Source organism: Pipra filicauda, unplaced genomic scaffold (assembly GCF_003945595.2).
Source record: "Pipra filicauda isolate LSUMZ 115617 unplaced genomic scaffold, ASM394559v2 scaffold57_size4234018_pilon, whole genome shotgun sequence".
Lineage (NCBI taxonomy): Eukaryota > Metazoa > Chordata > Aves > Passeriformes > Pipridae > Pipra > Pipra filicauda.
The window spans coordinates 4,028,620-4,052,380 of record NW_024104731.1 but is presented as its reverse complement, the minus strand read 5'-3'; the positions used below and the strand labels follow the sequence as shown (position 1 = coordinate 4,052,380).

Sequence of the window (23,761 nt, the reverse complement as noted above, 5' to 3'; positions counted from 1 at the left end):
TTCTAGCCTGCAATGATCAAAATACTGCTCAAAAGTTTTAGTCATATATTTTATCACTTACAGGAAGTGCTTTTACTTTTGCAGAATATGTTTAAGACTGAATGTTTGGGTATAGTACTCTGACTTTTGGTACAAATTGTTTTCCTGGTGTCTAAAGCCTTGCTTGCTCAAACTCTCGTAAAAAGGGATCTGACTGGGATTCGGTTGCCAAATGTGTTTAGAAAAGGCATCATAAATGATAAATTATGATTTCGAGTTCATTTGTCTGGGACAAAGCCAAGCACGATATCTGTTATGTTACATTCAGCGACATAGAGCAGGGGAAGGTAAGGGGGGAGAGTGAAATGGTAATTTGGCATACCAAAGTACTTTATTTTCTTAACAAAGTTCTCATATTTTAGAACAATTCCATCGTTTGGACAGAAACCATACACTCTCTAATTACTGGCAATAAAACTAAGGATTTAAGAGCTATGAGTGTTACAGTTGGAGGAAACTATAATTAAGGCTCTGTTTCCTCAAGGAAACAGAGTTCAGACAGTTTTTAAAAGGAGATGGCAATTATATTTGAACTTCTGAGTGTTGATAAATGCACCTTCTCCAGTCTTCAACTAAGTTAAGCAGTAAAGTATATCTTAAGTAGCTTATTAATTTGTGTTTCCCAATGTGTTGTTTCAGCTCTAGAGTGATTTATCTAGTAATAGTTGTAATTTCTTCTGATTGTAAATCAGAATTCTTTAATTATATATCTTTTGTCTTCTGCTGAGAAAGAGATGTGTAGAATGAAGTAAAGTTTAATGAATATGGTTAAGAAGTAAGCTGGCTCTAAAATACTGCACTGTGTATGTATGTGCACTCTCTTGTAACCTGTATGCTTCCAGAGAGTCAGGAAGGCTGTTACTACTGAATACAATAGCAGGAAGATTGTTGGTCATAAAATAAATGTGGGTGTACTTAAGTATTGTCAGTCAGCAGGTCATTGCATGCAACCAAGTCTAGACCATCTTGGAATCGCTGCAGAAACCACTGGTGTATAAATCCCTCATAGTCTGATGGCCTTCCCTGCGGCAGTATTTTTAGTCAAGAAGGATGCTGTGGAGGCTGAAGCTGAAAGTGGTGATTGGGGCAGCTCCTGAGCTCTGGATTTCTCACTTTACCATGATGTTCTGGTCCTGTCAGGACTTTGACTGCTCCACTGGTTTCCCAGGCAGTGTGGGGAGAGCAGATTGGTGTGTCTTGGTCCTGATCACTGTAGGCTTCCCCTTAGCCCACTAAATGTTATGAAAGGGCGTGAGTACCTGGGAAGCCTGTTGATGCCAGTTCCCAAGTGCCTGTGTTTCTGTTCTTGGTGCTATGAAGTACTCTTGTCACGTGGGCAGCACCAGAACTTGGCTGATCTTTGAATTATTTATTCCTACTTTATTCTGCACTGGAATGAAGACTGATTTTGGAACAGGAAGATCTTCTGTAAAGTGGGATAATATTTTCTGTACATCATACATAAGGACCATTTTTGTATCACAGGATTTTTAAGTATTAGGTAGATTCAGATAAAGAGTTACATAGTTAGGGAACAGAATACCTTAGAAAACTATATTTAGAAAGGCATCACAGTAGTGGTGTAGAAGCATGTCGAAGCATGACATATAAAATTCCCTCCCTGTTTCCATTTGTTGTTGAATTGGCAGATTAGTTGTTTGAAAAGTCAAGCATTTGTGGTGATTTTATTTGAATTTTAATGGAGCAGAGTTCATGTCTGTAGCATTAAAATTTATTTTGTTAGTGTAACCAGAACACTTTGTGTGAGTTTGTGTAATCTGATAATTTTGCATGTGAGATAGTTTGTGTTTGAGTCAACTTCTTCAGAAGCAAGTCAGAACTGTCTGTAGATAAACTGTTTGCTGCAGTGCTGTGAAGAGGACATGTGGTCAACAGGTTAATGTCCTGACAGACGTTGGTGTCAAGTGTGTCCCTCAGGGGCCTGCACTGGGAGCAGTACTGTTTAATATCGTCATTAATGACACAGTGGGATCAAGCGCAAATTTGGAGGAGACACAGCTGAGTGCTGTGGATGACATGCCTAGGGGAAGGGGTGCCATCCAGAGGGACCTGAACAAGCTGGAGAAGTGGGTCCATGGGAATCTCATGAGGTTTAATGAGACCAGGTGCAAGGTGCGGCTCCTGGTTCGGGGCAACTCCTGATATCAATACAGGCTTGGGGATGAACAGATCGAGAGCAGCCCTGCCAAGAAGGACTTGGGAGTGCTGGTGGATGACAGGCTGGACATGACCTGGCAATGTGCACTTGCAGCCCAGAAAGCCAAATATATTCTGGGCTGCATCAAAAGCAGCCTGGCCAGGAACTTGAGGGAGGGGATTCTGCCCCTCTGCTCTGCTGTGGTGAGACCCCACCTGGAGTGCTGCATCCAGCTTTCCTAACATAAGAAGGATGTGGACCTGTTAGAGAGAGCCTAGAAGGGGACGATGAAGATGATTATAAGGATGGAGCACCTCTCCTGGGAAGAAAGGCTGAGAGCTGGTGTTGTTCAGCCTGGAGAAGAGAAGGCTCCAGGGAGACCTTATAGTAGCCTTCCAATGCCTAAAGGGGCTTACGAGAAAGATGGGGACAGATGTTTTAGCAAGGCCTGTTATGATAGGATGAGTAATGGTTTTAAACTAAAAGAGCATAAATTCAGAGAAGACATAAGGAAGAAGTTTTTTACAATGAGGGCATTTTACTGGAACGAGCAGCCCAGAGAAGTGGTGGATGCCCCATTGGAACAGGCTTCCTGGAGAAAGTGGTCACAGCACCAAGCCTGCCAGAGTTCAAGAAGCATTTGGATGGTACTCTCATGATGTGGCTCTTGGGAATGGTCCTGTGCAGGGCTAAGAGTTGGGCTTGTTGATCCTTGTGGGTCCCTTCCAGCTCAGCATATTCTGTGATTCCTGGAAACATTCAAGGTCAGATTGAACGGGGCTCTGAGCAACCTGCTCTAGTTGAAGATGTCCCTGCTCATTTCAAGGGGTTAGAGCTACATGACCTTTAAAGGTCCCTTCCAATCCCAATGGTTCTATGGTTCTGTGAAATTCTTTATGCATCCTTCTGTCTGTTTTTCCACATATGTTTTTCTACTAATTTTTAAAAGCTAAAGTGAAATGAATGTTTTACAATACTTGCAACAAAGCAGAGCTAAGCATACCATAATGTTTTTGTGCAGGTATATGCCACAATTATGTTTTTCTCTCCATCTTTGGAGATGAAGGACGCAGCTGTTCAACAAGGACCGTAGTAGAGAGTGAGGGAAATCTGTATATTTTTGGCACCTGGGATTCTTTTTTAATTTCTAATTTTTACCTTTAACCAACCCTGGAAAAGCACACAAAATGTTAAAACATAAAGTGTTAACCTGTGACCTGGAAAGTAATTTTTATGTTTTAAGCCAGGCTCATGTTGTTATGGTTCCTGATAATATTTTTGGAATTAGAAACCTGTCAGTGTTTCCATTTGGAGAGAGGGAGCTATAACCGGCTATAAAAATATGTTCCTAGTCAAGGCATGCCATGTGAGGTTGTTGTGAAAAGCAATTAAGTCTGGCAGCTTTAAAATTAGAGGCACATCAACAAGATTTGGAAATCTGCTATTTTTCTGTCTGTGCTGCATTTCTAGATGTCAGGAAATGTATGACAATAAGTGTGTGGTGGCTGTTTGGGATCTGCTTTTATGGGTCGCTGTGCAGAATCAAGTGTGGATGGATGACTTCGGTTTGTTTTTAGTGTTAGGTTTTCTTTCCCTCTGGATGTCATTTCACAAATAATGCTTTTGATAGATATTTTAACACCCTCTATCCATTTCCTAGATCTTTTGTGCAATTGGTCCTTTTCCTTTGGTTCACCACAACTTTAAGTAGCTCCAGCACATTCTTCCAGTTTACGATGTCTCCCTGACTCGCCAGCTGGACTCCACACATAGCCTTGGTGCTCCAGGAAGGAAGACTTGGCATCAAGTGAGTCTGGGGTTAATGAAAGCCTGGAGTGGGAAGTTATAAAAATCAGATGGTTATAAGTAATTGTAAGGGGCTATACACTGAGTTTAATAGCTCCACAGGGAATGGTGATATATATGAGGAGAGTAGAAGAGAGAGAATGGGCATAGGAAGGTGCCATTCCCCCTCCCCTTTCATTCTGTCTTTGCAGGATATTTGATACCTTTTTGCCAGAATCCTAGTCTAACCTGACTGCACTGCATCATCGAACAATCCCGACAGAAAACTTGTAGAGAGGGGAAGCTGTTTCCAAGATCCAGTCTTCTCCTCTGGCTGCAATAACATATTTGAGTCTGATAATCACACATGATTATTTCTCCTGTATTTTTCATAGTGATTCTAAATCATCTACTTTATCTTTTATCTTGATCAGATACTTATCTGTTTCATTTTATGTTTGGGCAGATTAGGACAAGTTTTTTTTTTTTAAAGGAAAACAGCCCCAAAGTTAACATCAGCTTGTATTTCAGTGTGCCCCAAATTCAGCGTCAGAATTACAGGGGCCAGTGCTCCTGCTCAGGTGGAAAGAGGTAGTAGCTGGAGTCAGGTCTGCTGGTAAAAGGTTGACTGTAGTCACAGACTTTTAATCACTGACTGCCTGTGATGATCAGTGTGGAGGCAGGCCTGCTAAGCCAGGAGTTTGCAGCTCCCCATGGAGGCACCGGCAGTTGCTGTGTGTGCAGAGCCTCGTGCTTCCATAAATCTCCCTTCGTGGAGGAGATGCCAGGTGCTTGATCTTAGCGAGTTGTCCCATGACCATGAATGTAAGGAGACCCTGATGTTACTTGCTAGGTATAAACTAAAATTAGGAGTTGCCTCGTGTTTAGGATTATGCTATATCTTAAGAACTGTAGTATAAGCTGCTGAAAATGAGTTTTTAGGTAACAGTTAAGAGTACAATATTGAGGCATGGTGTTTATATTTTAAATTAAAAAAATAAATAATATAATCTTGAAAATATAAAAAGTATTTTACAAGATAAGGACCTTCTGTGGGACCTGCATACATTCTCTGTCATTCTAGCTTCATAGTAATAAAAGGCGGTTGTCCTGTTGGCTTTGCAAAGCCATAATTGCGAGAAAAAATGCTTGTATATTTAAAGAATAATGAAGTAAAATTGTACTGGCAACCTAAATTCTGCCTTTATTTTCATCTTTTAATTATGAAGACCATGTATTTTAGTGGTTTAATAGAAACCATAATGAGTACAAAATCTTTGAGGGAAATACAAGCACCTTATATGACACGATTTAATTAGTTGTTTTCTAGGGCTGGTTTTGTCAGGGAGTATGTTTGCACATGCAGATACATACACACACATGCTCATAACTTGAGCAAACTATTCTGCAAGTCCTTGAGACACAAGTGGGGAACACTACCATGTTGGTTTTGCAGTCATGTTTTGGAGAGGAGCTATACTTTGAAGAATATTCTAACTGTAAAATTTGTTCCATTTTTAAAAAATATGCTTCAGGTTAGGATAGGCTGTTTTCTGTATGCTTCACAATGTCAGAAAAATAGTGAAAGCAAAGAAACAAAAAACCCAACACCATAGAGATTATGTAATTTGAGGTTTCAGTTGAAGCAGTTAAATCTCAAATATAAATTTAAATATAAGTGCTGTTTTTTTCAGAGGCAAAAGAAAGTGTCATAATTTCTTTAAAAGTGTGCCTCTGGTGGTAGAGATGAAAATGTGCTTATGATTCTCAGCTGCAGTTTTATGTTTTACAAATACCTACTAAAATCTTACGAAACTATAAACTGAAGTAAGTCTGAGCTACAAAGCGAAAGATGCATTTATTTTCTATCTATGAAATAACTGTGAAGCAAATGGTGTATTAGGGGGTAATTTCCCAGGGCATGAGCTTTCATATGCAGTGAAGTAAATTTGTTCTCGGTCATTTTGACTTTTTGTTTTAGAGTCCAGACATATCCACACAAAGGGTTTTTTTTTTTACACATAGTTTTGTGAATGAAGAATGTTTATTTATTTATTTATTTAAGGTCCTAATATGGGATTTTGGACCAATATATATGAGAGCACGTTTAGTACTACTAATTTTTAGGCTGCTCTTGTTAAATGCCAGTGTGGCTATGATATTCTTTATTCACGTGATGTTATTTGGGCTCTCCACAGGCTTCCCTAACAGTCCAATTCTTAAAGAGTTTTTGCCCATCTTTACAGAAAACTTGTACCCTCTGCTTTCAGTGGGAAGATACTTTTTCTTTCTTCCAGTTAATTACTTTGAATCAAAAAATCTAGTTATGGGAGTTATAATTACGAGATTACTTCACAAGTTGAGTTAAAGACCATAGTTTTACTAAGGCTGTGCTACACAATCCTTCCTTTCTGGAAAACTATCAGCAAACATTTATCATTCAGAAAGCTGTACCAGGAGAGTCATAACTGGAGTGTTCCTGGCTGTTACTGACTTAGCTGAAATGATTGAAGTCTGTTAATGTACAGCAATGTTGAGAATAAAAACCTGTTTGAATATCAAAGTATCTGTTTAGCTGCCAGTCTTTCAGTGTCTCATTTGAAAATTTTTATTCATTTTTCAATAGCTGTTTTTTTTCAGGGGCTTATGCAATTTTTGTCTCTGGTGGTTCTCTAGTATGATTTGTTTTGAGACCTGATGGAAGAACTTTGGAGTAATCATTTCTCTTCTGTGAAATACTCCTGAAATTATTTTTTTTGCATTTTTAATAGATCAATCTCTTCTTTCTCACTCTTTTTGTGAAGTAACATATAAACACATGTAACTTCCTACTTTAAGCCACTGATGCTCCTTTTACTCCAAGATAGTGAAGTTCTATTATCTCAATTTTAAGAATGAGGAAAGAGTAAGAAAAGCTAAGTTACTTGCCCAAGTCATAAAAACAGCTGTGCCTGAATTATTGCTTGAACCTAGGTGTGCCTTATCCTAAGCTGAGGGCTCCCTTGACTAGTTTGTTCCTCCTCTCAGAGGTACAGCCTTTGTAATAAAAAAAAAGATAAAAAAATAAGGTGATTTATTTAGCATATCATAATTCGTTTTATTATGACCAGGAAGGACTGTTATTAAAATATATTGACAAATATTATTACCTTTTACTCAGATGTATGCAGGCTAAAGACTTGAACTGGCACAAAGTACTTCAATTCACAGGTTACTAAACTATGTGTCACAAGCTACTGCAGTGACCAAGGAGTCACAGAACGCTTCAGGTCCTTGGAAAAATGAGAATTAACTGATTAAAAATTGCCTAGAAAGTCCCAGCTATTAAACTGTGCCACATGCTGCAAGTCTATGCCGGTTTGATGAAAGAAAATTCCTTTCTGGATGTAATCTGATAACTAGCTTGACTTTGAGTATGTTGGAGACATATATAAATTAGACACAAGTTTTGATTTAGCATAATATTTCCCTCTCATTACTGTCAGTCTCTGATCATTCAGAGGAAGAAAAATAATTTTCCTTCATTCTTGAGAAACTATATGTGCTGGTTGCATGTTAAAGTTGGTAACCTTTTCAGCTTAGTGACTGGGCCCTGAAGTATGTCTCTGCTCTTTTCAAAAGATATCTCTGGGCGTAAATGTTCATGGGTTATTGGACAGTTGTGGATATTGTCCTGTGCTGTCCTGAATTTAATCTCATTTGAGCTGAGCTGCATTGCTACCTAGAGGTCTTTTCCTCTTGTGAGCTTTTTTTCTCTTAAGCTGACTCAGTGTGGGAAAGGATACTTCCAGCTGTGAGGGTATCCTTTTAGTTCCCTTATTTGCAATTACAGCACATTTCCAAAACGCTTTGTTTCCATTTCATTCACTGATACTTCATAGAACTCATAATATGATGAGTTGGAAGGGACCCACAAGGATCATCAAGTTCAACCCCCAGCCCTGCACAGGACCATCACCAAAAGTCACGCTATGTGCATGAGGGGATCATCCACATGCCTCTTGAACTCTGTCAGGCTTGGTGCTGTGACCACTTCCCTGGGAGCCTTTCCAGTGCCCAGCCACTCTCTGGGTGAAGAACCTTTGTCTAGTATTCAACCTAAACCTCTCCTGACACAACTTCAGGCCATTCCCTTGGGTCCTGTCACTGGTCACCACAGAGAAGAGATCAGTGCCTGCCTCTCCTCTCCCCTTCACAAGAAAGTTGTACCTGCAGTGAGATCTCCCCTCAGTCTCCTCTTCTCCAGGCTGAAGAGACCTAATGACTTCAGCTGCTCCTCATATGGCTTCCCGTCAAGGTCCTTCACCATCTTCGTTGCCCTCCTTTGGACACTCTCCAATAGCTTAATATCTTTCTTATATTGGGTATCTCCTTCCATGGGATCTCCTGTGTAAAGGAATTTATCTGGACATCTGGAAAACTTTCCATATTCCCTTGTGCTTTGTTACCTGTTCCTCCTCCATCAGAAGTGTGTTGCACATCATGTAGCTCAAGCTGCCTTCTTTAGGTGAGAAGTGAACGCAAACCCCTCCATTTACCTGCTGTTCGATATTTCAGCTGTTTGATATTTATGAAACACAAAGCAGTGTGTTCACTGCTTTATAATCTGGAGAAATAAGGCATGCTCTTCACTGCTCCTGATGTAAAATCTCAGTCAAACGTTTATTTGTTACATGCCAGTTCCTGCTGAACAATAAAACGTGATAGTATCAATAGTTAAGCATGTATTCGTTAGTTTAGTGGTACTTAATATAACAATGAAAATAACTGTGTAGTCTTTGCCTCTGTTTATTTCTGCTGGAATTTCTGTATGGGTTGTCTAGCTTCAGAGTACAGATCTATGACTTTTAAAATATGTTTCATTTCATCTTCTAGGAAGTGAAAAGAAAGACTTGAGCTCCTTCTCTAACTACTTTTTTTTTTCTGTTCCTTAGTGTTTTCTACCTTTTTAGGAATTGCTCGGTAAAAGTATGAAAAAGTAAAGTGAAATATCATGCACCATACATAAAGGCTTCTTGTATGTCATTGTACTTTGTGTCTTAAGCAGTGTTCTGGATCTTCACCTCTTTAGCTGCAGTGCTGCCAATAATGTTTTGTCTTCAGTGGTTTGGGTGGATCTGGATTTGGAACTGTGTTTTTGTTGGAATGCCTCTTTGTTGGATCCCTGCAGTTTTCAGTGCTTGGAAAAGTTATAACTTACAATGGAAGACAAAGTAAACCCACCATCAAAGGGGAAAAATTAAATCTCTGTTTATTCACCTGCATGCTAAAGATGAATCTTATCCACAGCAGCTAGCTGAAATATTCTAGATATTAAAAGACTTGGAAAAAGTTGAATTTTTTTAAATGCCTGGGACTTTGTTCCAATGGGATTTATGTCCCAGATGTTGATTTGCAGCAGCAATATGCTGGATGAAAATTGCTGTTGAATGTGCTATCAGATAGTGGCACACAGAATATGTACATGGGGAAAAGACACAGAATGCCATCTATGTAATTACAGAATAGACTGTGACAGTCTGTGCTTTCTGAATGACTGTATCATGGGAATATGAAGTGGAAAAGTCTGAGACTGGTGTCCAAGTGACTTTTAACAACCTGGGATGTGGAAATACATTGTCTTGTGAACTCCACTGGCCAGGCCTCCCCACCAGCATGGTGTTATGAGGAAACTAAAGGAGTGTTTGGGTTTTTTTAATTTTTGTTTCCCTTTGCAGTTTTCACACCAACACCATGTATAAAGAGTTGGTCCAAGGTACAGTAAGTCTCTTGAAGAAGCATGACTATTTTTCTGTATTAGAAGTGGAACTACTAGTTTGAGTGTCTGCTCATGCTTCCCAATGAAATTTATTTTCAATGGAAGGCAAATAAAATTCCCCCTGCAATAAGCTGGGGAACATGGTCATTTTCATATACTGTCTTCCCTGTTTATCTCTTCCCACACACAAAGTCTAGAAGGAGCTCCTGTGCCTCGTACATAGGTAAGATATAGTGGATATAACTGAAAAAGATAATGTCTTAGGTGAGGAATGTGATTTTCAAAAGCCTGTTTGGGAGGGCACGATGATTGTTTTTGAAAACTAACAATTCCTGCTGTAGATGGTTTAAGGTCAGCTCTGTGCAAGCACAGAGCTCTGTGTGCTGAGCAGCCAGGTTTTTCAGTAGACACTCCTCTGTGCTTCACTGCAGTGAGAGCCCGGTGAGTTACTGCGTGGTGGCCTGGCGGAAGGGAGCTGTAATCAGCCCTTCACCGAAATCAGCCTGCTGTGCCACTGAGGCAAAAGAGCCCCACCACTGCATGAAGGGCATTTTGGAGAGAGCTGAGCATTGGGGTAGATCCTGGGGGTAGAGAAGGCTGGGGGTTGGACCTCTCACCCCTCAGTTGATTTGTGCCATTTTCATCAGATGTAATGAAAACTATGCTGTTGCCAAAGATAATGATTGTGGTGCTTTGCCTCCATGTCTGAATTGCTGGTGTTTGAGGAACAACAACAGCTTCTTTTTAAGGAGCGGCTTTGAGGTATTTCTATGGTTTACTCTCTAGATCTGTATAAAGCTGAAAGTGTAATTAATGTAAAAGCTAAATAAAAGCATTTGGAAGACAAGTTATTCTTCAAAAGTACTGCATGTTAAAAGTCCTCTTGAGTTTTATGATTGGAGTTTCTTGAGGTTACTGTGAAGTTACATGAAGTTACTGATATTTAACCAAATTATCTGGGGCTTATAAAGTATCCTAAACCCCAATGAAAGTTTATTCAAAGGTTATATTATCAGTATTTTTACAGACACTGAAAATACCATATAAGATAAAGACTTTTGAGATTTGGAGTAGACAAAAATGCCCAGAGCTGTGCAAATAGTACAGCAATGGGCAAGTGTTGTCCATGTTTCAGTACCGTTAGACTATAGGGTTTCTAAAAAAAGCGTCAGTCTATCAACTCATAAGGAGATGAAACAGAGGTCTTCTTGGAGGGATGCTTCTCAGCGTGATGACAGCTGAAGCAGCTGCTTTACAAATCAACTACTTGAGTGGATTAAAGGAAGTGGCTGGTTCATTTGTTAGAATAATGGAATTTCTTACTGTATCTGAAATGGATTGGCCTATAAGTTAAAATTCAGGAGTGGGATTGGCAAAATACATGTGAATGTGCATCATGTAAGACTTTCAAATACCATATGTGAGTACTTGGTGGAGGATGGGGACCTGTGAGTGGTGTTTGTGAACCAGTTGGTTGGTAAGGCTTGGGTTTTGTTGTGGCTTTTTTTTTTTTTTTACAGGCTCTTTAGTGGGTCTACTTGCATGAGCACAAGGAGAGAGGGCTTTTTTTGGTTTATTTTATTTTACCTTTTTTTGTCTCTGAATGCACTTTATGGCTTTGATGCTTGAACCTTTTATTGCCAGTGTTTCAAGTGTGTCAGTCGCAGCAGGAAGACCTAGAATAAAACTGGTGAATCTGTGAACAGAAAGTAGCAATAAAAGCTAATATTTTCTAGGACATTTTAACAGGGGGTGGAACACTTTCCTCTCTTTCTATTTCTGTACATGTTTTTTAGGAAGGCAGGTGATGGAGTTGTGTTTGTGACCTGCAACAGATGTTCCATATTTTTTTTCCACCCTGTAGACAGAATGAACTTCCCATGGATAAAATGTAAAGTGCTGGCAGCTCTGGATTTCTGGATGGGAAGGACAACACATGAAACCAACATATGAGTCATTTTATTGGTAGACTTCTGAACTTGGTAGTCAGTATGCAATGCTGATAATGCCTGTAGTCACTAAATATTGCAAAATAGCTCATCACATAGGTGAGTTCTTGAGACTTGCCAGAGTGCTGAAGGAGAATAATATCAATATTATGTATCAATATCATAGTGACTGTCCCTACCATGATGGTGGGGAAAACAATACAGAAAATTCTCAAAGTATTCAGCTGGATAGCTGTGTAGCAACAGTAAAATGTTTTGATTTGGAAGTGGAATAAAAGGCCACTGTTGTTTGAATATAGATGGAATGAAGACAAGTCTGCCTACACTAGTATAATCAGAAGGACATTATATCAATAATGAGATAATGAAATGAGCTGATAAATGAGAGTAGTTTAAGCATAAAATTATGATATTGAAAATATAATGAAGACCTCCAAAGAAAGTGAAGAAATTGTTTCATAATAATAAGAAAAAAATTGCTTACGAGAATAAATTTGGTGAGATTTATACCAAACTCATTGAAGTGAAATGCCACCCTACAGTTAATCTGTCTTCAGAGGAAGAATGGGAAACATGGTTTTTCTCATTTGTGGACAGCTTCAGAGAAAACGATCCTGAGTGATGAAGGCCCAGTGTCCTGAGAAAGAACACTGGGTGATCTCTGTAACTTCCTACCCAGAGCAATGTGGTATTTGGGAAATGGTATCTTTGTGGTCAAAAAAATTTACATAACACATGAGTGTTTAAGGAGAGTAACATCTAGGAAAAGTAGAGAAGTTACATCACTTCTGTATTTGGCACTGGTACAATTGCTTTTCCAATGCTGAGCTCTCTTTTTTTGGTATCCATAAGCCTGTTGATAAAATGGTAAGACATTGATCAAAGGACTGGATACTTTGCCCTGCGGTGAGACATTCTGGAATCTTGCTCTGTTTATCTTACCCATGAGAAGGCTAGGACTTGACCTGATCAGAGGGTCTGCATTGGGAAAAAAACATTGAAAAACTGTTAACAAACTGGCAGGCAAAGATATAAAAAGGTCCAGTGGTTACTATTTGAAGTTCAAAATTCCACTGCAGATTTTCAACAGTGTGAGTGATTAGCCCCTATGATATCTTAACAAAGGTTGTGGTGGTTTCCTTACCACTGACAATTTAAAAATTAAGATTGAATGGTTTCTTAAATGATATGTTTCAGTAAAGCACAAGTTCTGTGGCTTCTTTGTACCGGGCATTGGCCTAACTGGTCATAAAAATCCCCTTTGACCTTGAATCTTTTAATTCTCTGAAAGATAATTACTAGAAACAAACTAGCCTTTTTCTTTGTTTTGTTTTGTTATTGAGGTTCTCTGTCTAAAACTTACTTTTGCTTTCACAAAGTTCTAATGAAAAATAGGTATTTTTCTTGGCCAGCTTCTGTTCATAACCCATCAGATGTTTTTTCACTACAGTGAACTTGCAGTGTTACAGTCTTAGTACATTGGTATACTGTGTAATATTGGTGCATGTATAAGGCTATATGTCTTGTACCATTCTTTGGTACCCTGAATACATATGCTATGCCAAGCACAAATGTATTTAAGTTGGTTTTATTGCGATATGTATGGGATATCTTTATAGCATTAATTGAATTCAGGATTATGAAATCTACTCTTTCTGTAATAAGTGCAGCTTGTAATGATTTTTTAGTTGCTTCCCTTCTCTGAATCCCATCTGCACATCTCATGTTTACAGTGTTAAGTGTCTTGGAGACATTTCTGCAAGATCTGTACTAAAATCCAATTACCAGCATTTATGTGGCTGCAGTCCCAGTTAGAGCAGGAGTGCTGTTAAGCTGGATGTTGCATCAGCAAGCCCAGTTTCTGACTTCAGAGAGCTCAAAAGACCAAAGTTTGCCAAATAGTGACACAGCGAACAGACAGCAAGTGATATTAGGGACATAATGCGCATGTTAGCCTGGCTCTCTAAAGAAATTTTGTTCAAGGAATGACTTTTCCTCCTGCTTGTTTCTCTGCCCAGCTCTCCTCTTTCTCCAGTTGGTTTTGGATTCATTTGTCCATTTCAGCCTGGTTTTTATGGAAGCATAAAAATACCAGGTTCTTGTGGTGAACTGAAGCACCAGGTTCAAAAGAGCTTTGTAACACCCAACAAGTGGGTATATAAGAAAGACAAAAATTCGAAGCAGTTGTTGTGGTATGGGCTGCAGGATAGTAAGATCACAAAAAATCGAATGCTCTAAGTTCTCTCGCTTACAGAACAACTTGTATTCTTGTGGGGAACAGGCTAGACTCATTTTGCACTGTTGATTCTCTTGTGATTTCAAATAGTCATAACAATTCACTTAAAACTGCTTCAGCAATCTGGCTTAAATACATTTGATCTAGACAAGAGTTAAAGTAATTAGCTGACATTTGATTTTACTTGATATGGATCCAAACCATGAAACTTTGAACACCCTTGGGTTCAGGAGTGTTTCATTCAGTGTTTGGGTACTAGTCTGTGTTCTCAAGTAACCTTTTTAAACTTGGCAAACTTAATACCAGATATAAAGGCGCTACATAGGGAATCAAGTCTGTAAATGCTTTTTCTTTAAATATAGAAATGCTCTAGACTATAGTTGTAGAAGCAGAAGGAATAGAAAATGGGTTATCTGTGTTAAGGTGTGTGTTTGTGTTTATATGCAGTGTTCACACTTGTATATGTACATATGTGGCTGTACAAAACATTACTTCTGCTCCAAGGACCTTACAGTCGTAATAGACAACCAGGGCAATCGTGTGCTTTGAGAGCCAGAGGATGGTGCTAACTTAGAGCATGTGTGCATTTTCAGTTTTATGATGTGATGACAGCAGTGCTCTGACACTGGTTAACATTTGTGGGCCTTGTGGAAGGAACAAGTCTCCATGAGGGACTTGGCTGGAGGAAACCTGCCTGCCTGGTACACAGTGTTGAGGAGGGTGTTCCAGGGAGGGTTGAAATAAGGATGAGTAGCGTGATGTTTTACATTGCAAGTGATGCAGTTGGTAACTTGGAATGTGATTGACCACGTTTTGCAAGCTTATTATTTTTTCTTGCACTATAATATAGAAGGAAAACGAAGAAGTTCTAAAGAAATGTAAAAGGAAGCGTAGAGATGTTTCTGTTGAATGCAGAGGCGTTCACTTCCTCCTTCAAAGAGCAATTATGTACGAACTCAAAAAAGCTGTATGTGATAAGAATACATTCTATTTGCTATGTTAAGAAATGAGATGGGAAGAGAAGACTTTGCGGCGGGGAGGATTTTGTAGGATTTAATTATAGCCTGTGTATATAGGGGCAAAAGAGAGACAGTTAAGTGGGTATATTCAAGAAGGCATGCTTATGTGACACCAAAACCAGTGCTACGGTATTTGTTTTGTTGCACTGTGTGTCCATTGTCCAAGTAATTTATTAGTAGAGCATATTGTGATTTTTCCCTGCTTTGGGACAAACTGAGGTAATAAAAAGGTTGTAGAAGTCAGAGCTTCCTGTGAAGCTCTGAAAAGAATATAAGCAACAATGTGGAAGAACCCCGATTCAGTGATACGCACTTTACAATAACTGCATACATAATACCCAGAAATTACTCAGTTTGGTGCCTAAGCAGCACAGTGGGAAGTTTTCAGATTCTTTCATAAAGTTTACTCTTTGTATTACAACATACAAATTGTATTATTTTCCCTTACCACTGTATAATTCTTCAGCGATTTTTAAAAAAAATTTATGTGCTAAAGAAAGAAAAATATTAGATGCATTTTTGGGGTTTTATTATCACTTAGTAAATAGGAGACCAACAGGGAAATTCATCACTATGTGACCATTAATTATGTGACAATCTTGAACTCTGGTATCCAAATTCAATGTAGGAGTTAAATAATAATTCATGTAAGTAACAATAAATGTGTCATATATACAGTACCTCATATCTGAGGATCTCAGAGCAGTTTACAAGTTTGCATCTCACAGTGTTCCTATAAGAGGGGGAAAAATACAGGCATAGAAATTAAAAAAATTTCTTAAGAGTGGCTGGGAGATAAAGAAGGAGAAAGGTCCGGATATTACGGTTCGGGAAACCTACGTGTAACTTAAAATGTACAATTTACGGAATTACTGTATTACTGAACTCTTTCATATATCTTGAGTTGACCTTAAGCTGTGAAAGATGTGCCATCCATCTCCTGAACAAAAAATAGTACAGGATAATGAAAGTTCATTTTATGCTGCTAGCTACTTTTCTGTGAGAGCCATGGCTGAAGCCAGTCAGCATAATTAAATTTTCCTGCAGAACAAAGACATTTTACCAGAAACAGGAAAAAAAGGTGCTTGAAGAGAATAACGTGGGCAGTCATAAAGAGACACATTTTGTAGCCAAGAAGTGGGAATTTTCATGAACTCTGTTGGCCTTCAGGACTGCTTCCCAAGTGCACTATTAACCAGAGTCCTAAACAGACCAAAGTCTGCCCTCTAGAAGTCCAAGGCAGAGATTTTGTGGACCCCCGTCCTTACTTCACCAAGAACCAAAAACTCTTACCATTTGGTGATCACTATACCCAAGATGGCCTCCTGCCATCACATCGCCCACAAGTCTTTCTCCATTCCCAAACAACAGGTCCAGAGGTTACCTTCCCTAGTTTGCTCCCTCACCAGCTGTGTCAGGAAGTCATCTGCCTCACACTCCAGGAATCTCCTAGGCTCTTTCCTCTCTGCTGTGTTGTATTTTGAGCAGACATCTGGTAAGTTGAAATCCCCCATGAGAACAAGGGTGAGGTTGTGAGACTTCTCCCAGCCTCTTACCAAGTATTTCATCTGCCTCTGTATCCTCATTGGGTGGTCTGTAGCAGACTCCCACCATGATACCTGCCTCGTTGGCCTTCCCCCTGATTCTTACCCACAATCCTATCCTTCCCATCATCAAGCTCTAGACAACCAAAACACCCTATAACGTACAAGCCTACCCCACCGCTTCCCCTTCCTTGCCTATCCTTTCTGAGGAGTTTATAGCCATTCATTGCAACATCCCAGTTGTGTGACTCCTTGCACAATGTTTCTGTGATGGCAACTATGTCATACTTCTGCTGCTGTACAGAGACTTTCTGCTCCTCATGTTACCCATGCTGCGTGCATTGATGCAGATGCACTTCAGCTGTGCTATTGATCCCAGCACCTTATTTGTGGGGGAGAAGCCTTAATTCCTACGTGACTATTCTCAGGTGCTTCCATGGTTTCTAACCCATGAATTACCCTGGCATCTTCGTTGCTAAATGTATTTCTATCTCCTGCTTCCCCTGAGATTGGAGACTAAGGACCTTGCTAGCACTCTGTCCCTCAGACACTGGCATACTGCCCCGGATTTATCTTTAGTTACCCTTGATTTATCCTTTTCCCCCTTCACAGCTAGTTTAAAGCTCTTTTAGTGAGCCCTGATAACTCCTGTACAAAGATCTTTTTCCCACTTTGCGACAGTTTTACCCATATTCAGCAATTGGCTGGGCCCTAAGTCAAAATCAGATCCTGATTTCAGCTGTTTCAAATTCCAAAAACCACTCTGAGTGGTGAATACATTCAGGCGTCTTGCATCTTTGCTTTTGCTTTGTTTCTTTTAATTCTTTTTATTATAATACAGGCTTCTCTGAGGAACCTTGAATAAGCTTGGATGTACAAATTTACTGAATGTGAGATGCAAGGAGGCGAAAAGGGAATTAAGAAGTCTACAGGATTGCCTACCATGTGTTAAGCAACAATTGCTTTGTAGTATGTGGTCACATATTATTTGATGTGGTTACAGATAGGCAATCCCTACTGGCAGTGAGATGAGGGATGCATCCAGGCCTAGCTTGCCATCTGCTTGTTTCTTTTCTTGTCTGTCATTAAATATGTGGATTGTGGATGAGAATAGTAACAAGTCAAACTGTACGAAAAGTTATATCTCAGGTCTTGTGGGCAACAGGAGATGGGAACTGGTTTAGGAGTATAGGGCAGTTGGTCTGGTAGGGTGTCTCATTACAAAAGGGTTAACAGAGTGCTGAAGGGTAAGGATGTGATTCCCATCAAGAGGATCTCGTCAGGTGAGACTGGTGCCAGAGGACTCCAGTACTCAGTGTCCCACTGACTGAGCTATTTCACACCAGGTTACTTGGCTTCTTGTCCTGCCTGCCACCCACAAGGATTATTTTGTACAAGATCAGAGTTGAATGCTGTCATGCTAAACTTAGAGAGTTGGGGGGGGATGGGAGCAGAGAGGGAATGGGAATGTGGTGTGCAGATGTGTGAAGGTGAGACTAAAGCTTATCAGCTACTGATTCCACAGGGCGGTGGGCTTTTCCTTTTTTTTTTTTCCTGGTTCTGCTGGTGAAGTCATCAGTTGAACAACATCAGTTATCCAGCCATACAAGGTAAAAGTACGAGATCACTACATTAGGGTGTGAATACTTTTAAATATTTAAAAATATAACAATTAAACATTGCCTTTGCCCTTTTGGCCAGCTGCTCTCTGGTGGGCTCTGTTAAAAAACTCTTGAGACCCCAATGACACTTCCCTCTGTTGAATAGTATTTTTCTTTTTTTTCCAGTAAACCAGGTTTGAACTGATAAATTTCTGTGAAGTTCTGTGGCCAATTTAATATTTAATACAGACCTGCTTCAGTTATGCTGTTTTCAGGAATGTCTTGAGCCATCCTCCTTCTGCTAACCTGCTGTGCTGATCCAACTCCTGAGAAGGACTTGGCAGCCCATGGGGACAGAGGAGTGTTCTGCAATTCTGCAGAAAGGTGGGATAATACAAGTTCGTAAGGACAAAGACTGATGTATCTGAAGTTTGTGTGAAGTTTGCATTTATCAGCCAAGTTACTTAAAAGAAAAAAAGAAAATACTCCAACAAAATCAGGGTGTAGACTTGAATGCACAGCAGCTGGTGACCTAAAATGGTAATCTGCACTAAATGGCCTCCTCTGGTAATATCTGTGAATATGGTTTTTAGCCCATTTTGGAGAGAAACCTGTAGAAAAAGGCTCTTAGAAGTTAAAACTGTTACTGTTTTTTTTAAATTTTTTTCTTGATAATCTTATTAGATCAAGAGGAGGCTGCAAGAAGACAGCTGTTGTCCCCCTGAGACCTAGGGGACAGCACACGTTGCTAGTGCTGTACCTGTTCTGCGGAGACTTTTCTACTCCCAGTATTGCTCACTTCACAAGTCAGAAATTATGCTAATAATGTTGCTGGATTTCCGTGGGCATGTGATTTGCAGGTGCATATCTTGAGGTGCTGAAGTTCCCAAATAGCCCTCTCGTAATCCAGGAGGAAACAGTTAGAGACCTGCTGAGCCACTTGGATCCCCACAAGTCTATGGAACCAGATGGAATCCACCCAAGGGTGATGAGGGAGCTGGTGGAAGAGCTCACCAAGCTGCTCTCCATCATCTACCAACAGTCCTGGCTCACTGGGGAGGTGCCAGATGATTGGAAGTTGGTGAATGTCTCGCCCATCCTCAAAAAGGGCCAGAAGGAGGACCCGGGAAACTACAGACCCATCAGCCTGACCTCAGTGCCTGGCAAGGTTATGGAGCAGATCATCCTGGGTGCAATCACACAGCACCTAGAGGATGGACAAGGGATCAGACCCAGCCAGCAGGGCAGTCAGGAAGGGCAGACCCAGTCAGGAAGGGCAAGTCCTGTCTGACCAACCTGATCTGTTATGATCAGGTGACCTGCCTGGTGGATGAGGGGAAGGCTGTGGATGTGTCTACGTGGACTTCAGCAAAGCCTTTGATACCGTCTCCCACAGCACACTCCTGAAAAAGCTGCAGCCCATGGCTTGGACAGGGGCACTCTGTGCTGGGTTAGGAACTGGTTGGAGGGCCGGGCCCAGAGAGTGCTGGTGAACGGTGCTGCATCCAGTTGGCGGCTGGTCACTAGTGGTGTCCCCCAGGAATCAGTGTTGGGCCCAGTTCTGTTTAATATCTTTATAATGATTTAGATGAGGGGATTGAGTCCACCATCAGAAAATTTACAGATGACACTAAGTTGGGGAGGAGTGTTGATCAGCTGAGCTGGAAGGCAGGAGAGCTCTGGAGAGTGACCTGGACAGGCTGGATAGTTGGGCTGATTCCAAGGAGATGAGATTCAACAAGGCCAAGTGCTGGATCCTCCACTTTGGCCACAACAACCCCCTGCAGCGCTACAGGCTGGGGAGAGAGTGGCTGGAGAGCAGCCAGGCAGAAAGGGACCTGGGAGTTTAGATTGACAGGAAGTTGAACATGAGCCAGCAGTGTGCCCAGGTGGCCAAGAAGGCCAATGACATCCTGTCCTGGATCAGGAACAGTGTGGCCAACAGGTCCAGGGAAGTGATTCTTCCCCTGTACTCAGTGCTGGTGAGGCCACACCTGGAGTACTGTGTCCAGTTCTGGGCCCCTCAGTTCAGGAAGGATATTGAGGTGCTGGAGCAGGTCCAGAGAAGAGCAACGAGGCTGGTGAAGGGACTGGAGCACAAGTCCTATGAGGAGAGGCTGAGGGAGCTGGGGTTGTTCAGCCTGGAGAAGAGAAGGCTCAGGGGAGACCTCATCACTCTCTACAACTCCCTGAAAGGAGGTTGTAGCCAGGTGGGGGTCGGTCTCTTCTCCCAGGCAGCTATCAGTAAGACAAGAGGGCATGGCCTTATCTGTGCCAGGGGAAGTTTAGGTTAGATATTAGGAAGAAATTCTTTACAGAAAGGGTAATTGGGCACTGGAATGGGCTGCCCAGGGAAGTGGTGGATTCTCCGTCCCTGAAGGTTTCTAAGATGAGACTGGATGTGGCACTTAGCGCCATGCTCTAGTAACCGCAGCGGTAGTGGATCAAGGGTTGGACTTGATGATCTCAGAGGTCCCTTCCAACCCAGCTGATTCTATGATTCTATGATTATATTTTGTTGCTGTTGCATGCTTATGCCCCCAGCTTTAAACTGGAATCCAGCACTGCATTTTTACTTAACGTTTACTGGTAAACTTTATAAAGCTTGGTCTCTGCTTGCCTGTACCTGTATTGTGTGTAAATTCATTAAATTGCTCTACATACAATTAAAACTGTAGAGATTGCATTTCTTTTTATTCAGTGTGAGTACAGATATATGAACTGAGTGCACTTTCAGAACTGCCCCTTCAGAACTTCTTGTAGTCATGCGGAAGATAAGTAACACTTTAGAGGGAAGAGGACCTCCAGCCAAAATAATTCTAAAATGATCTTAAAGTATAATTTATCTTCTTATTTTGCAGCTAGCTATGGACCAAATCCAATTTGCAAAGGTTGTTTATCTTGTTCAAAGGATAATGGGTGCATCAGGTGCCAACACAAGTTATTCTTCTTCCTACGAAGAGAAGGAATGAGACAATATGGTGAATGCTTGCATTCCTGCCCATCGGGGTACTATGGACTTCGAACGCCAGATATGAACAGATGTTCAAGTGAGTTATTTTTTGAACCCTTACATTTGCTTTTGTAGAAAGGCCATAATTTATGCTCAGTTTTTAAGATGACATGTTGTGGAACAGAGTGATATTTTCACAGAGTTCTCAAGATCATCATAAGACTTCTTTGCTAAGGAATGTCCCAGCTCATTCCAAGATATATAACATTCTGCAGATTAAATAGTTGATGCATTGACCTAATTTTTATTGTTGTTTTTTTATTGTTATTATTTTAGTTAGAAGGGAAATTTAGGAAAGAATGCAGATATTCTAGTTTTAAGAAACAAGGATTAAGAATGATTTTAACAGTGCCTCATGTAGGTACTAGTTATTGCATGCACTAATATATGGGTGGGCTTCTTGTCATACTTTTTGTTCCCATACAAATTTCAGGTGACCAGACGCCTCACACCAGACATGCTTTAATATGTAAGTGTTGCTAATTTAATAAAACAGATGTACTATTAAAAACAAACAAACAACCTCTCACTTTTAGTGAAGCATTTTATTTGGAAATTTACAACCTGCTAATGTGCAACAAGATTCCCTCTTTGCATGTTTGTGCCTAGAAGGCCAACTGTTAAAATCAATGAGTGCTCTGGTATCTCAGATTATTTCACCTCTGTCTGGTAGTTGTGCTGATTCGTATTGATTTTTCCATATGCTCATATGTGGAATATTGGCCATATGGATTATTAATCATTGCTATTACCTCTAATTTGTATTTAGGGGGGGAATGTTTTTGTCATAGTCTAACCAGAATCGGGTTACCAAACCTAAGAACCTAAAGTGAGAAACAGCTTTTCTTTGTTTCCTGGAATAATCAAGTGTTTGTTAAATGTGCAGCACTCTCCCCCTCAGTGCTGTGCCATGTCACTGGGATGCACCGTGTTGTGAGAAGCGTGTGCTGGCTTTCACATCACACATAGTCTTGAGACCCACATGAGGTCACTCAGTGGCAGTCTGGGCTGGATGAGGAGCACTTATGACCATGCTTGGATCCGACCCAACCCATCCCACTTCTTCCATTTGCTGCGTGGGCTCCATGGATATAGTATTCTTCCCAACTGCTGTGTAATATTGCAGAGTGCTGCCTAATATGTACCAGGTGGTTAGGTTTTGATGAAAAAATTAAATGAGAGCAGTATATGGTTTATGTCTCCATTCTGTAAAGTAATTTAGAACCTTAATTTTCGTAGCTCATTTGTGAATTCAACAACTTCTTTACTTGAAACCTCTCAAAACTGGGCTATAAAAACTTCCCCATGTAAAAACGGTTTTGAATATATTTATAGGTTTGGCAAATAGATTAATTTATCTATATTAGCCTGTACTGTGTTTGTGAGATAGGAAAAGTAGTTTGTACTAGCAGTACTCTTTACTTTCTTAAAAAGGAAAAAATAGAAAAGTTAATTGCAGAAGGTGGAGGGTGAATTCAATATAGCATTTTTTTGTTTTGACCACTTTCAGGAAGTGGTCTTTTTCTCTGAATTACAGGATTAATTTTGAAAAGCATAAATGTGAGTTGTGTCCAACTCATATTGGCGTGTGTTGAGCGCTTGGTATTTGTCTCACCCTCATGCCTTTGACAGTCTCCTTCTGTGAGAATAATGATGCAGTTGCATTTACCGACCAGTCCTGATTCCCCTGTAATGATTTTTGTATTGCATATTTTTATTTTAGCGTAACTGCCAACTGGCGTATTTATAAATCACATATTCATTTTTTTCTTGGTTTGGTGATCCTGCATGGCAGATAGGAAGCATTGTGGACATACAGACATTTTGTGGATTGAAGTTGAATTGAAATAAACGTCCTTAAAGATAGAATAGGTTTCTTCCTACTTGATGTTAGATACTCTTAGGTATACTTAGTACAGACTGCATTGCTCAGACAGTTCTACCTCAGCTAAAAATAATAAAAACTTTGGCTATGCTAAAATCCTTCTGGGAGTTATAGGGCTTGAATTACATTAGTTGAAATGATTTCTACCCTATTAATGTCTGTATAGGCACAAAAGCTGTTTTAACATTTTATTACTGGAACACTCGCCCATTTTTGTTAGAGAAGCTATAGAACATATTTTTATGGAAAATGTTGACATGATTTTAAAAGCCAAACATAGTGCCAAATGTAACACAATAAATACCGCAGCCAAGTGCAACAGGTCTAAAATTATGGAAATTTTGGATTTCGAGACAAATTTTCTTTTCTACATGTAAGAAATATATTTGTCTTGAATTTGCTAAGTGGTTCTAGACTGTTTTTCTATTAACAGTGAATCATGAAATTTGAAACTGCTTGTCTCTAGAAATCAGTGTAGAGTCTCCTACTGGACATGATTTCCTTGAACACTGCAGTATGAGAATGCAGTGCTTTTGGACCTGAGGTGGAAAAGTGTTGAGTTTCTGCTGTAGAGGAATGCCCAAGGGAAGAGCTTCACTTTGTTAATTTTCCAAGAAATTTTTAATAATTAATGACTTTGAACTAAACTGCTCAAGAGATAATCTCATGAGAAAAAAATGAAACTGAATTAAAGAGTGGGATGAAATCTGTCACCTCGACGGTTGAACTGATTAATGGATCAAGTCTATCTTGAACCTTTCAGCGTAGTCTGTG

At 40.1% G+C, this 23,761-nt stretch overlaps 1 protein-coding gene across 1 annotated transcript in view; it reads left to right on the top strand.

Moving 5' to 3' along the window:
- RSPO2 (R-spondin 2) overlaps positions 1 to 23,761 on the top strand; it is a 103,347-nt gene that overhangs the window by 32,110 nt on the left and 47,476 nt on the right. The window contains exon 2 of the mRNA XM_027717497.2: positions 20,951 to 21,139. Within this exon, the coding sequence (XP_027573298.1) occupies positions 20,951 to 21,139 (189 nt within the window). The remainder of the gene's footprint in view (positions 1 to 20,950; positions 21,140 to 23,761) is intronic.